Source organism: Bos grunniens, chromosome 23, assembly GCF_055505025.1.
Source record: "Bos grunniens cultivar Pamir isolate PY7600 chromosome 23, Bosgru_T2T1.0, whole genome shotgun sequence".
Classification (NCBI taxonomy): Eukaryota; Metazoa; Chordata; class Mammalia; order Artiodactyla; family Bovidae; genus Bos; species Bos grunniens.
The window spans coordinates 1,747,125-1,761,140 of NC_141187.1; the positions used below are offsets into that span (position 1 = coordinate 1,747,125).

Here is a 14,016-nt window from a genome sequence, read left to right on the forward strand (position 1 = left end):
ATTAACAAGGTGAAAAGGCAGCCTTCAGAATGGGAGAAAATAATAGCAAATGAAGCAACTGACAAACAACTAATCTCAAAAATATACAAGCAACTCCTATAGCTCAACTCCAGAAAAATAAATGACCCAATCAAAAAATGGGCCAAAGAACTAAATAGACATTTCTCCAAAGAAGACATACAGATGGCTAACAAACACATGAAAAGATGCTCAACACCACCCATTATCAGAGAAATGCAAATCAAAACCACTATGAGATACCATTTCACACCAGTCAGAATGGCTGCGATCCAAAATTATACAAATAATAAATGCTGGAGAGGGTGTGGAGAAAAGGGAACCCTCTTACACTGTTGGTGGGAATGCAAACTAGTACAGCCACTATGGAGAACAGTGTGGAGATTCCTTAAAAAACTGGAAATAGAACTGCCTTATGATCCAGCAATCCCACTGCTAGGCATATGCACTGAGGAAACCAGAAGGGAAAGAGACACGTGTACCCCAATGTTCATCGCAGCACTGTTTATAATAGCCAGGAAATGGAAGCAACCTAGATGCCCATCAGCAGATGAATGGATAAGAAAGCTGTGGTACATATACACAATGGAGTATTACTCAGCCATTAAAAAGAATACATTTGAATCAGTTCTAATGAGGTGGATGAAACTGGAGCCTATTATACAGAGTGAAGTAAGCCAGAAGGAAAAACACCAATACAGTATACTAACGCATATATATGGAATTTAGAAATGTGGTAACAATAACCCTGTGAACAAGACAGTAAAAGAGACAGTGATGTATAGAACAGTCTTATGGACTCTGTGGGAGAGGGAGAGGTGGGAATATTTGGGAGAATGGCATTGAAACATGTAAAATATCATGTATGAAACGAGATGCCAGTCCAGGTTCGATGCGCGATTCTGGACGCTTGGGGCTAGTGCACTGGGACGACCCAGAGGGATGGTATGGGGAGGGAGGAGGGAGGAGGGTTCAGGATGGGGAACACATGTATACCTGTGGCGGATTCATTTTTATATTTGGCATAAAAATTAAATAAAATTTAAAAAAATCTTATAAGAATCAAAGATCAGAATTGATCTTTCGACTTTCATTTGCAAAATTACTATTTGCCTCTAAGTACATGAAAGTTACTTTTCTTCTGTATCTATTTGATTTGGTGTAGAGTTTTGTGTTGGGGAAAAAAACAATTTGTTTGTAAAGACTTGTGAATTTACGTGATTACAGAGGACTGATTTCTGAGAATGTTAATGACTTTGAGGAGTAACAAAAAATAAGATACCAGAACATATACAGAATTTAATATTTGATCTAATTACAGGTGTTGATCACAGATGTTGATTCTATAGCTTGTCTCAAGCCATAGAATTCAAGTAATTGAGCTCCCCTGGAAACTGCAATACTAGCCCTGCAATTTGAAACTTGTATAGTAATCTTATTAATCTATTTCTTTACTTTTCCTTCTCATAGATGCAGTACAAGAGAAAAAGATGACTGGAAACCCTCCATATCATTTTCATCTTCATCAGACCTTAACGTATTATTTAGTTGAGCTGCCTCCTAAGGAATTTTTAGTAAAGCCCCTTTTATGATCCTTTTGAAATTTTCCACAACTAACTAACAACATCTTATAAGACAGTTGGGGGCTAATTGATGTCTTATAGTTTCTGAACTCCAGGTGAACATTTGTAGGGCTGTTACCTTGTGAACTTCTGTTAGATTCTCTACTAAAAATGAAATAATTATTCCATTTAGGCAACTGCCAGATCTGATTTTATAATCTCCACAAATTCTGTATTCACTTGTGCTGAGTAACTAGTCAATTAAGACCCATTTTATCTAAATAATTTTTTCCTTTTATCTCAGTTCTGCTAAGTCACACAAAACCTATAGTTTTACCTTCAAAGTTCTAAATCAGTGTTTCTTCTGATTTTACCACTACATTGTCAAAATAATACTCATATTATTTTTAAATAATAGATATGCTTTATGATCACATATTTCTCTAAAAGCTTTCTCCATTTGTCCTCATAAATCTAAACAATACTTTAAAAAGTCCAATTAAAGAACCACCAGCTGAAAACAGAACCAATTTCAAACTGATTTTTCTAGAAAGTAAACTTTTATTTCTAATTCTTAATAATTGTTTACTCTATAATAGCTGTTTCACGTATATTAATTTAAGTATATATGCAGCTTGCACATGACTCCTTCTCCAACACATTCTTAGGAGAAAATGTTAAAATACATTTACAAACTGAAAAATATTTATTGTCACTGTATGGTGAGTATATTCTCTGGCACAAGTAATCATTTAACAAGTGCTTAATTATTATTACATACAGAGTACTAATATCACTGTAGTTAATTTCATGACCTCTTTCTTTCTGCTTTAGCACTGATATTCAGAAATATATAAATATTTTGTTGGTAAAAATGATACATGTAATTCCAAATATTGGATTCTCTTTGAGGGATAAGGCTCTTATTTTTTATCCCCATCTTGTAGATACCTCTCAGGTCTCACATCCATGATTTCTATGATCATCTGTTCAGCACACACATCATGAAATGCTCAAAGATAGATTTTGTGAAAGACAAGAGGATGTATCAGACTAGGATTATAGGCAAGTAGTTAGAGTGAAAAGGGACAGGTACATAAATATTCCCAGCACAAGGCAGAGAGAGAAAATGTAAAGAAATAAAGATAGGATGCTGTTGAAATTCAGCATAGAAACAGATTATTCACAAATATAGATTTAACAAAAGACTTCAGAAGTATTGGTTTTTGAACTTGGTCTAGGAATGTGGGAAGTATTTATCCATAAAAAATTGAATGGATAAGAAATGGAAAAGAGAAGGTAGTAGAATGCATAGAAAATATATTTTACATATAAATTATGTTTCATAAATACAAAGTGATTTTCAGGTTATTCTACATAGCCATTAAATTTTATACATGTGTGTGTGTGTTCAGTTACTTCAGTCAGACCCTTTGCAATCTTATGGACTGTAGGCCACCAGGCTCCTCTGTCCAGGGGATTCTACAGACAAGAATACTGGAATGGGTTGCCATGCCCTCCTCCAGGGGATCTTCCTGACTCAGAGATTGAACCCGCATCTCATGCATTTTCTGCATTGCAGGCAGTTTCTTTACTGCTGAGCCACTGGGGAAGCCAAATTTTATTCATAATTATATCCAATTATTCTAGTATTCACTTTTCAAACATTCAAGGTAAGTTATTATAATCTCCAATTTTTTCTTCTTCCTTGTTTATTAGAGTAAACCATATCCAATTAAATCTAACCAGAATAAAGATGCAGAAAGTCATTCCAAAATTTCTACAAGTTGAATGTAACTGTAGAGCTACATAAAAAAAATCATTTTACTCTATTTTAGCAGTGTTCATAGTATGTGGTAATTATATTTTCTGTCAACACTTTCTGAAACATGGTACAGAACTTTATTATCACTGTTTTTATGCACTAATATACAGTGATGAAATATAAATTTGATTGAAAATATTAGCAAGTATTTTAAATAGCCAATTTGCATACAGTAGTCTATTTAAGGTTTGGGATGTGGTACAAAGCTTCTCCCCCACACTAAGTAACTGCTGTGTTCCAATGTGTAATTGGAACAATTAAGTTATTACCTGAAGCAGTAGCTTTTGGTTCATGATGCCTTTTTTATTTACTCTGATACAAAGTAATCAAGAACTCAAAGCTGAAAATGGTCATTTCCTTAGTGATATCTTAAGTTACATTGAGTTTTACAGGCGTATGTTCACATGAGTTTTTTTTTTTTTTTTTCTAATTGTCTAAAGTGATTTCCCAAAATAGAATTCTCTGTCATACCTTTCACTATGCTGTCTCTCAGGCCATAAAACATTCACTATGTAATACAACACATAGATGTCCTCCACCACTTAATGAACTTAAAGTGATTTCTTTATTTGCCATTTCCCTCCTCCAAATATTACTTAATGCATTCAAATCTTTTTGGGTGTGAATAAACTGATCAGTAAATGATCAATGTTATCATGATTTTGTGACCTTTAGTCCTATTGTGTTTCTGTGAATCATATATGGGAAGAATCATTTAGCTAATAATCACATGGATTCCTACTTGCCCATGAAATTTATAATTTATTTTCAGAAAAAAAAAATACATGATTAACTTTTCTAAAGATGTATTTGTTTTATACCAACTTTATTCATAATTGCAAAATATAGAAATAACTCAAATGTCCTTAAACTGGTGAATGAGGACACTGTGGTACAGTGAAATGCCACACCATAGTAAAAAGGGAAAGAACACTAATACACACAACAACATGAATAGATATGGAGTGAATAAGAAGGCAGATTAAGAATTCTATACTTTTTATTGGTTCTTCTTATACAACTCTTGAAGATGGCAAACAATGGGCTGAAACAAAGGATTAGAATTGGGAGCTTGATGTTTAAGATTTACAAAACTTAATGAATTTGGAGGAAGTTCAAGTGAACTCTCAGGTGATGTTTTATAAGTTTGTAGCATTTATACTTCTACAAGTATCAGAGCTTCAAATTGCACAAAGACTTCAGGAGGATATTTTGTATCTTTATAGACTTGGCCACCTCTTTTTAAAATAGTGCTTTGTCTAGGTGGGCTGTTTATCTGCTTGAGCACCAAAGTTTCTTTTTTCTAGATTTAGTAAAGGAATTATGAACAACAGCATTAATTCTCCTGTAATAAATTGAAGGGAATTGGGCCCTAATAGTAGTCTTGCCTGGAAAATCCCATGGATGGAGGAGCCTCGTAGGCTGCAGTACATGGGATTGCTAGGAGTCGGACACAACTGACCGACTTCACTTTCACTTTTCACTTTCATGCATTGGAGAAAGAAATGGCAACCCACTCCAGTGTTCTTGCCTGGAGAATCCCAGGGACAGGGGAGCCTGGTGGGCTGCCGTCTCTGGGGTTACACAGAATCGGACATGACTGAAGTGACTTAGCAGCATATGACATTCTAGAAAACTATAGTGACAAGGTGAATCATGGTTCCCAGGGCCTCGGGTGTGGAAAATGTTGACCCTAAAGACCAGTATGGAAATACTTGGGGTTGATTAAAAAGCCCTATATTATAATGTTGGCATAATAATGGATTGTATTGGTCAAACTTGTACAACTGTAGCCTAGATGGGCAAATTTTACCATATGTAAATATAATACTTCAATAAATCCAACTTTCAAAAAGTAGAAATTCATTTTATCACAGATTGTGAGTATATATAGAGATATTTATAAGCTATTCACTAAGAAAGGAAAGAATTCTTTCTTTGCTTGCTTTTTTTTAATTGTAATTCACTTTTATTGTTGATGACCCCTCCAGTTCCTTCAGACTAAATTTTATGAAAATATGTTGTCTCTATGTAAGAATTGCAGGTATTTGAACACAAAAATGAGGGAAAAGGCTTGAAAAAAATACAATTTCTAAAGACTGAATATTTGTGTCCTAAAATTCATATATTGAGCCTATAATTCACTTTCTTAAAAGCATATTATATTAGAGTTGATTAACAACATTGCATTATTTTCAGGTGTAGAGAAAAGTGATTCAGTTATACATATGTATGCATCTATTCTTTTTCAAATTATTTTCCCATTTAGGTTACTGTATAATATTGAACAGAGTTTCCTGTGCTAGACAGTAGGTTCATGTTCATTTAGTTCAATTCAGCCACTCCATCATGTCCGACTCTTTGCAATTCCATGGACTGTAGCACACCAGGCTTCCTTGTCCATCACCAACTCCCAGAGCTTGCTCAAACTCATGACCATTGAGTCGGTGACGCCATCCAACCATCTCATCTTCTCTTGTCCCCTTCTGCTCCTGCCTTCAATCTTTCCCAGCATCAGGGTCTTTTCTAATGAGTCAGCTCTTAGCATCAGGTGGCCAAATTATTGGAGCTTCAGCTTCAACATCAGTCCTTCCAATGAATATTCAGGGTTGGTTTCCTTTAGGATTGACTGGTTTGATCTCCTTGCAATCTAAGGGACTCTCAAGAGTCTTCATGTTGGTTATCCATTTTAAATACAGCAGTGTGTACATGTCAATCCCAAATTTCCAAACTCTCCCTTCCTCAACTCTTCACCCCTGGTAACCATAAATTCATTCTCTAAGTCTGTGATTCTGTTTATGTTTTGTAAATACATTCATTTGTATAATTTATTTTAGATTTTGTGTATAATCAGTCCCATATGATGTTTGTTTTGTCTGGCTTACTTTACTTAGTATGATAATTTCCAAATCTATTCATGTTGATGCAAATTAGATCATTTGATTATTTTTAAGCTGAGTAATATTCTATTGTATATATGTACCAATTTTTCTTTATCTACTTATCTATTTTTCTGTCAATGGGCATTCATGTTGCTTCCATGTCTTGGCTATTGCAATAAGCATTGGAATACATGCATCTATTCAAATCATGTTTTTCTCTGGATACAAGCTCAGGAGTTGGATTATTAATAATATGGTAGCTCTTTTAGTTTCTTTTTTTAATATAAATTTATTTATTTTAATTGGAGGTTAATTACTTTACAATATTGTATTGGAGCCATTAAAAAGAATACATTTGAATCAGTTCTAATGAGGTGGATGAAACTGGAGCCTATTATACAGAGTGAAGTAAGCTCTTTTAGTTTCTTAAGGGACTTTCTTATTATACTCAATAGTGGTTTCACCAATTTACATTCCCACCAATTGTGTAAGAGGACTCCCTTTTCTCCACACCCTCTCCAGCATTTATTGTTGATAGGTGTTTTTTTGATAATAGCCATTCTGACTGATGTGAGGTGATACATCCTTGTAGTTTTGATTAGCATTTCTCTAATCATTAGTGATATCAAACACCTTTTCATTCACCTGTTAGCCATCTGTTGTCTTCTTCAGAGATATGTCTCTTTAAGAGCATCTTCTGCCCATTTTGGATTGCTACTTTTATGATATTAAGCTGTGTGACCTGTTTGTAGATTTTGGAGATTAATCCCTTGCTGGTCACATAATTTGCAAATATTTTCACCCATTTTGTGGGTTGTCTTTTCCTTTGCTTAGGTTTCTTTTTCTGTGCAAAAGATTTTGAGTTTGATTAGGTCCCATTTGTTTATTTTCATTTTTATGTCCCTTACTCTAAGAGACAGAGGGGAAAGTATATTGTTATGATTTATATAAAATAGTATTCTACCTATATTTTCCTCTAATAATTTTATAATATCGGGTCTTACATTTAGATCTTTGATCCGTTTTGAGTTTATTTTTGTGTATGGCATTAAAAAATGTTCTAATTTCCTTCTTTTGCACATAGCTGTTCAGTTTTCTCAGCACCACTTATTGAAGAGACTGTCTTTTCTTCATTATATATTCTTGCCTCCCTTATCATAGATTAATTGACCATAGGTGTGCGAGTTTATTTCTGGGCTTTCCACCCTGTTCTATTGATCTTTATTTCTGTTTTTGTGCCAGTATCACACTCTTTTGATGACTGTAGCTTTGTAGTATAGTCTGAAGTCAGGCAGCCTGATTTTTCCAGCTCCATTTTTGTTTGAAGATTTCTTTAACTATTTGAGGTCTTCTGTGTCTCCACAGAAGTTTTAAGATTTAAAAAAATTCTAGTTCTGTGAAAAATGGCATTGGTCATTTGAGAGCAATTGCATTGAATCTGTAGATTTCCATGGGTAGTATATTCATTTTGACAATATTGATTCTTCAAATCCAAGAACTTGATATATCTTTACTCCATCCATTTGTGTAATCATTTCTTTCTTTCCTCCTTTCATTCTTTCTTTCTTATCATTTTCTTATAGTCTCTTGTAGTTTTCAGAGTAAAAGTATTTTGGCTCCCTAGATAGGTTTATACCAGGATATTTTATTTATTTATTTTTTTGCAGCAATTGGATGGTTTCCTTGGTTTCCCTTTCTTATCTTTGTTAGTGTGTAGAAATGCAACAGACTTCTGTGTGTTAATTTTGCACCCCAAAACACCAATTAGCCAAATTCATTGATTAGCAGATGGCACCACCCTTCTGGTAGAAAACAAAGAACCAAAGAACCTCTTGATAAAAGTGGAAGGAAGAGTGAAAAAGTTGGCTTAAAACTCAACATTCAGAAAACTAAGATCATGGCATCTGGTCCCATCACTTCATGGAAAATAGATGGGGAAACAATGGAAACAGTGACAAACTTTATTTGGGGGGGGGGGGGGGCGCTCCAAAATCACTGCAGATAGTGACTGCAGCCATAAAATTAAAAGATGCTTGCTCCCTGGAAGAAAAGCTATGACCAACCTAGACAGTATATTAAAAAGCAGAGACATTACTTTACCCACAAAGGTCCCTGTCTAGTCAAAGCTATGGTTTTTCCATTAGTCGTGTATGGATGTGACAGTTGGACTATAAAGAAAGCTGAGCACAGAAGAATTGATGCTTCTGAACTGTGGTGTTGGAGAAGACTCTTGAGAGTCCCTTGGATTGCATGGAGAACTAACCTGTTAATCCTAAAGGAAATAAGTCCTGAATATTCATTGGAAAGACTGATGTTGAAGCTGAAACTCCAATACTTTGGCCATCTGGTGCAAAGAACTGACTCATTTGAAAAGACCCTGATGCTGGGAAAAATTAAAGGGGGGGAAATAAGGGGACAGCAGAGATGTTTGGATGGCATCACTGACTCAATGGACATGAGTTTGAGTAAGTTCCAGGGGTTGGTTATGGACAGGAAAGCCTGGTGTGCTGAAGTCTGTGGAGTTGAAAAATGTCAGACACAACTGAGTGACTGAACTGAACTGAACTGAGCCATCTGGTGGCATCTTTAGGATTTTCTACGTATAGTATCATATTGTATACAAACGATGACAGTTTCACTCCCCCGCCCCCAATTTGTGTTCCCTTTATTTCTTTTATTTTTTCTCTGATTTCCAAATCTAAGACTTCCAAACCTATGTTAAATAAAAGTGCAAGAGTGGAAATCCTTGTCTTGTTACCGATCTTAGAGAAAATGCTTTCAGTTTTTCACCATTGAGTATGAAGTTAGCTGTAGGTTAGTCATATATGGCCTCTATTATGTTGAGGTATGCTCCTTCTATGCCCACTTTCTGGAGAGTTATTGTCATAACTGAGTGTTGAATTTTGTAAAAAGCTTTTTATGTATCCATTGAAATGATAGTATGGTTAATATTCTCCAACTTGTTGATGTGGTGTATCACACATTGATTTGTTGATATTGAAAAGTCCTTGCATCCCTGGAATAAATACCACATGATCATGGTGTATGATGATTTAATGGAACGTGCTAGTATTTTGTACGATTGTTTTAATCTATTTTCATCAGTGATGTTGGCCATTAATTTTCTTTTCTTTTCTTTTTGCAGTATCTTTGTCTGGTATTGGTATCAGGGTGCTAGTGGCCTCCTAGAATGAGTTTTGGAGTTTTCCTTTCTCTGAGACTTTTGGAATGATTTCAGAAGGACAGGTGTTAGTTCTTTGCTAAATGTTTTTTAGAGTTTGTTTGTGAAGCTGTCTGGTTTTATACTTTCGTTTGTTGGAAATTTTAAATCAGTTAAAAGAAATAAATTCTTGATTCCATAAGATGTTTTAAGATTTTTTCTCTTTTCACAGCACCAATATTTTCCTATCTTTTGTCTTAAAAATAAAAATTAAATTTCTGGCAATATAGCCCCAATGAACAAGAGATTTGTTTTTATTATTGTCTTAATTATGAATTCACTAAAAATAAACTCTAATATTAACAGTATTTTTTAAAATATAAACTCACATAATGAGTTGATTAGTTATGATAATCACCTAGTTTTAAAACTGCATACTACTATTTCATTATTACCAATTGTAAGATCATTATCTTTTACTTCTCATAGTCTAGTAAGTAATTTGATAATTCAGAAGGACAATAAATTAAATCCACTGCTGGAAACTTTCACAAAATGTAACTAATATTCAGATACAAGAAACAAAATAGCATGATAAAAAATCATCCCAAGAAGGATGCTTTAGACAAAGTATACCTTACCTTTGTGCTTGGATGGGATAGCTATTGTCATAAGTCTCATAGATTTCATCATCATATTCACCCCCATAGCCATCATAACCCTGAGGCAAAAATGGTAAAAAGATATATTAGCAAACAGCTTGAGTAACTGATTAATCTGTTTTTCATTAATGAGATCTTAACTTAGTTTTTATGTTTGTTTAATCACTTTACATCATATTTTACTAGGTAAACAATTTGTATGCAATGTCGAGCAATATTTCATGGTCCAAATTTTAATATATAATAATCAAACTCAACATATCATTGAAGCAGCAATGCCTATTCAAGGATTTATTTAGAATTTTGTTCAAGACAAATTTTAAAAATCATAATATTTTGTTAAATGCTATGAGAGAGTCCCTTGGACTGCAAGGAGATCCAACCAGTCCATTCTGAAGATCAGCCCTGGGATTTCTTTGGAAGGAATGATGCTAAAGCTGAAACTCCAGTACTTTGGCCACCTCATGCGAAGAGATGACTCATTGGAAAAGACTCTGATGCTGGGAGGGATTGGGGGCAAGAGGAAAAGGGGACAACAGAGGATGAGATGGCTGGATGGCATCACTGACTCAATGGACATGAGTCTGAGTGAACTCTGGGAATTGGTGATGGACAGGGAGGCCTGGCGTGCTGCGATTCATGGGGTCGCAAAGAGTCGGACACAACTGAGCGGCTGATCTGATCTGATCTGATGAGAGAATATGAATAGTTATGATAACCTAATGGTGACAAAAATCTATTTGTTACAATGCTACTGGAATTTGTTTCTTCCCATAATAATAATAATTAGACTGAATCTGAAATCTGGATTCTTAAACTTTTAGTAAAAAAGGTATAGTAATTATTGTTAAAAAAAATGAAAGGAGAAAGGAAAGAATGTATAATGTATACAAAGTATATATTCCAGTTGTACGTTGTTCTTTTAGTGATTTAGTTTTGTTTTCTTTTGTGGTCATTGACTTTATTTTAAACTCTTGCTATCCATCTCGATTACTCTGAACTTGTAAGAAAACCTTTATTTTTTCTGCTCTGTATCTTTGTTGGTGCAATACTTTCTTTAGAATGTACATCCATCCCACCCTATCAATTTTATAACTCCATTTCAGTCTGGAGGCTTGCAAATCTCTCCTTATTGTGTTCATAAATTTAAACCAAAATATGTGTATTTTTCCACATTAATTTTGACTAAGATTTCTGAGTTAATTTAATCTGAAAACAAGTTTAATCAAGACCTAGCTTCCCCTTTAGCCAGTCTATCCCATCAGGAAGCTTCCATAAGCTTCTTATCCTTCTCCATCAGAGGGCAGTAGATTGAAAATCACAATCACAGAAAGTTAACCAATCTGATCACATGGACCACAGCCTTGTCTAACTCACTGAAACTATGAGCCATGATGTGTAGGGCCACCCAAGATGGACAGGTCATGGTGGAGAGGTCTGGCAAAACGTGGTCCACTGGAGAAGGGAATGGCAAACTACTTCAGTATTCTTGCCTTGAGAACCCCATGAATAGGAAGAAAAGACAAAATGATAGGACACTGAAAGATGAACTCTCCAGGTCGGTAGGTGCCCAATATGCTACTGGAGATCAGTTGAGACCTAGCTCAAGGAAGAATGAAGAGACAGAGCCAAAGCAAAACCAACACCAAGTTGTGGACATGACTGGTGATGGAAGTAGAGTCCGATGGTGTAAAGAGCAATATTGCATAGGAACCTGGAATGTTAGGTCCATGAATCAAGTCAAATTGGAAGTGGTCAAACAAGAGATGGCAAGAGTGAACATAGACATTTTAGGGATCAGTGAACTAAAATTGACTGGAATGGGTGAATTTAACTCAGATGACCATTATATCTACTACTGTGGGCAAGAATCCCTTAAAAGAAATGGAGTAGCCATCATAGTCAATAAGAGTCTGAAATGCAGTACTTGGGTGCAACCTCAAAAATGACAGAATGATCTTTGTTCGTTTCCAAGGCAAACCATTCAATATAATGATAATCCAAGCCTATGCCCCAACCAGCAATGCTGAAGAAGCTGAAGTTAAACAATTCTATGAAGACTTACAGGATCTTCTAGAACTAACACCAAAAAAAGATGTCTTCTACTTGATAGGGGACTGGAATACAAAATAAGAAAGTAAAAAAAATAACTGGAGTAACAGGCAAATTTGGCAATCAAGTACAGAAAAGGCAGGGCAAAGGCTAATAGAGTTTTGCCAAGGGAACACTGGTCATAGCAAACACCCTGTTCCAAAAACACAAGAGAAGATTCTACACATGGATCACCAGATGGCCAAAACCAAATCAGATTGATTATATTCTTTGCAGCCAAAGATGGAGAAACTCTATACAGTCAGCAAAAACAAAACTGGGAGCTGACTGTGGCTCAGATCATGAACTTATTATTGCCAAATTCAGACTTAAATTGAAGAAAGTAGGGAAAACCACTAGACCATGTATGACCTAAATCAAATCCCATATGATTATACAGTGGAAGTGACAAATAGATTCAAGGGATTAGATCTGATAGACAGGGTACCTGAATAACTATGGATGGAGGTTTGTGACATTGTACAGGAGATCATTCCCAAGAAAAAGAAGTGAAAAAAGGCAAAATGGTTGTCTGAGGAGGCCTTACAGATAACTATGAAAGGAAGAGAAGCAAATGGCAAAGGAGAAAAGAAAAGATATACCCATTTGAATGCAGAGTTCCAAAGAATAGCAAGGAGAAATAAGAAAGCATTCCTCAGTGATCAATGAAAAGAAATAGAGGAAAACAACAGAATGGTAAAGACTAGAGATCTATTCAAGAAATTAGAGATAGCAAGGGAACATTTCATACAAAGATGGGCTTGATAAAGGACAGAAATGGTAGGGACCTAACAGAAGCAGAAGATATTAAGAAGAAGTGGCAAGAATACACAGAAGAACTGTACAAAAAAGATCTTAAGACCCAGATAATCACAATGGTGTGATCACTCTCCTAGAGCTAGACATCCTGGAGTGTGAAGTCAAGTGGGGCTTAGGAAGCATCACTACAAACAAAGCTGGTGGAGGTGATGGAATTCTAGTTGAGCTATTTCAAATCCTAAAAGACGACGCTGTGAAAGTGCTACACTCAATATGCCAGCAAATTTGGAAAACTCAGCAGTGGCCACAGGACAGGAAAAGGTCAGTTTTCATTCCAATCGCAAAGAAATGCAATGCCAAAGAACGCTCAAATTACTGCACAATTGCACTCATCTCACATGCTAGTAAAGGAATGCTTAAAATTCTAAGCCAGGATTCAGCAATGCGTGAGCCATGAACTTCCAGATGTTCAAGCTTGTTTTAGAATATATGCCAATAAAATGCACAACTTGGAATAAATGGACAAATTCTTAGAAAAGTACAACTTTCCAAAACTGAACCTGGAAGAAATAGAAAATCTTAACAGACCCATCATAAGCACAGAAATTGAAACTGTAATCAGAGATCTTCCAGCAAAAAAAAAAAAAAAGCCCAGGTCCAGACAGCTTCACAGCTGAATTCTACCAAAAATTTAGAGAAGAGCTAACACCTATCCTACTCAAACTCTTCTAGAAAATTACAGAGGAAGGTAAACTTTCAAACTTATTCTATGAGGCCACCATCACCCTAATACCAAAACCTGACAAAGATCCCACAAAAAAAGAAAACTACAGGCCTATATCACTGATGAACATAGATGCAAAAATCCTTAACAAAATTCTAGTAATAGAATCCAACAACACATTAAAAAGATCATACACCATGACCAAGGGGGCTTTATTCCAGAGATGCAAGGATTCTTCAATATCCACAAATCAATCAATGTAATATAACACATTAACAAATTTAAAAATAAAAGCCATATGTCTATCTCAATAGATGCAGAGAAAGCCTTTGA

General features: G+C 35.2%; 1 protein-coding gene across 2 annotated transcripts in view; it reads right to left on the reverse strand.

The window, feature by feature from the left end:
* Window positions 1–14,016, reverse strand: part of KHDRBS2 (KH RNA binding domain containing, signal transduction associated 2) — a 619,474-nt gene that overhangs the window by 80,100 nt on the left and 525,358 nt on the right. For both annotated transcript variants that reach the window (XM_086370607.1, XM_086370606.1), the window contains exon 7: window positions 10,089–10,168. In XM_086370607.1, coding sequence (XP_086226733.1) covers window positions 10,089–10,168 — 80 coding nt within the window. The remainder of the gene's footprint in view (window positions 1–10,088; window positions 10,169–14,016) is intronic.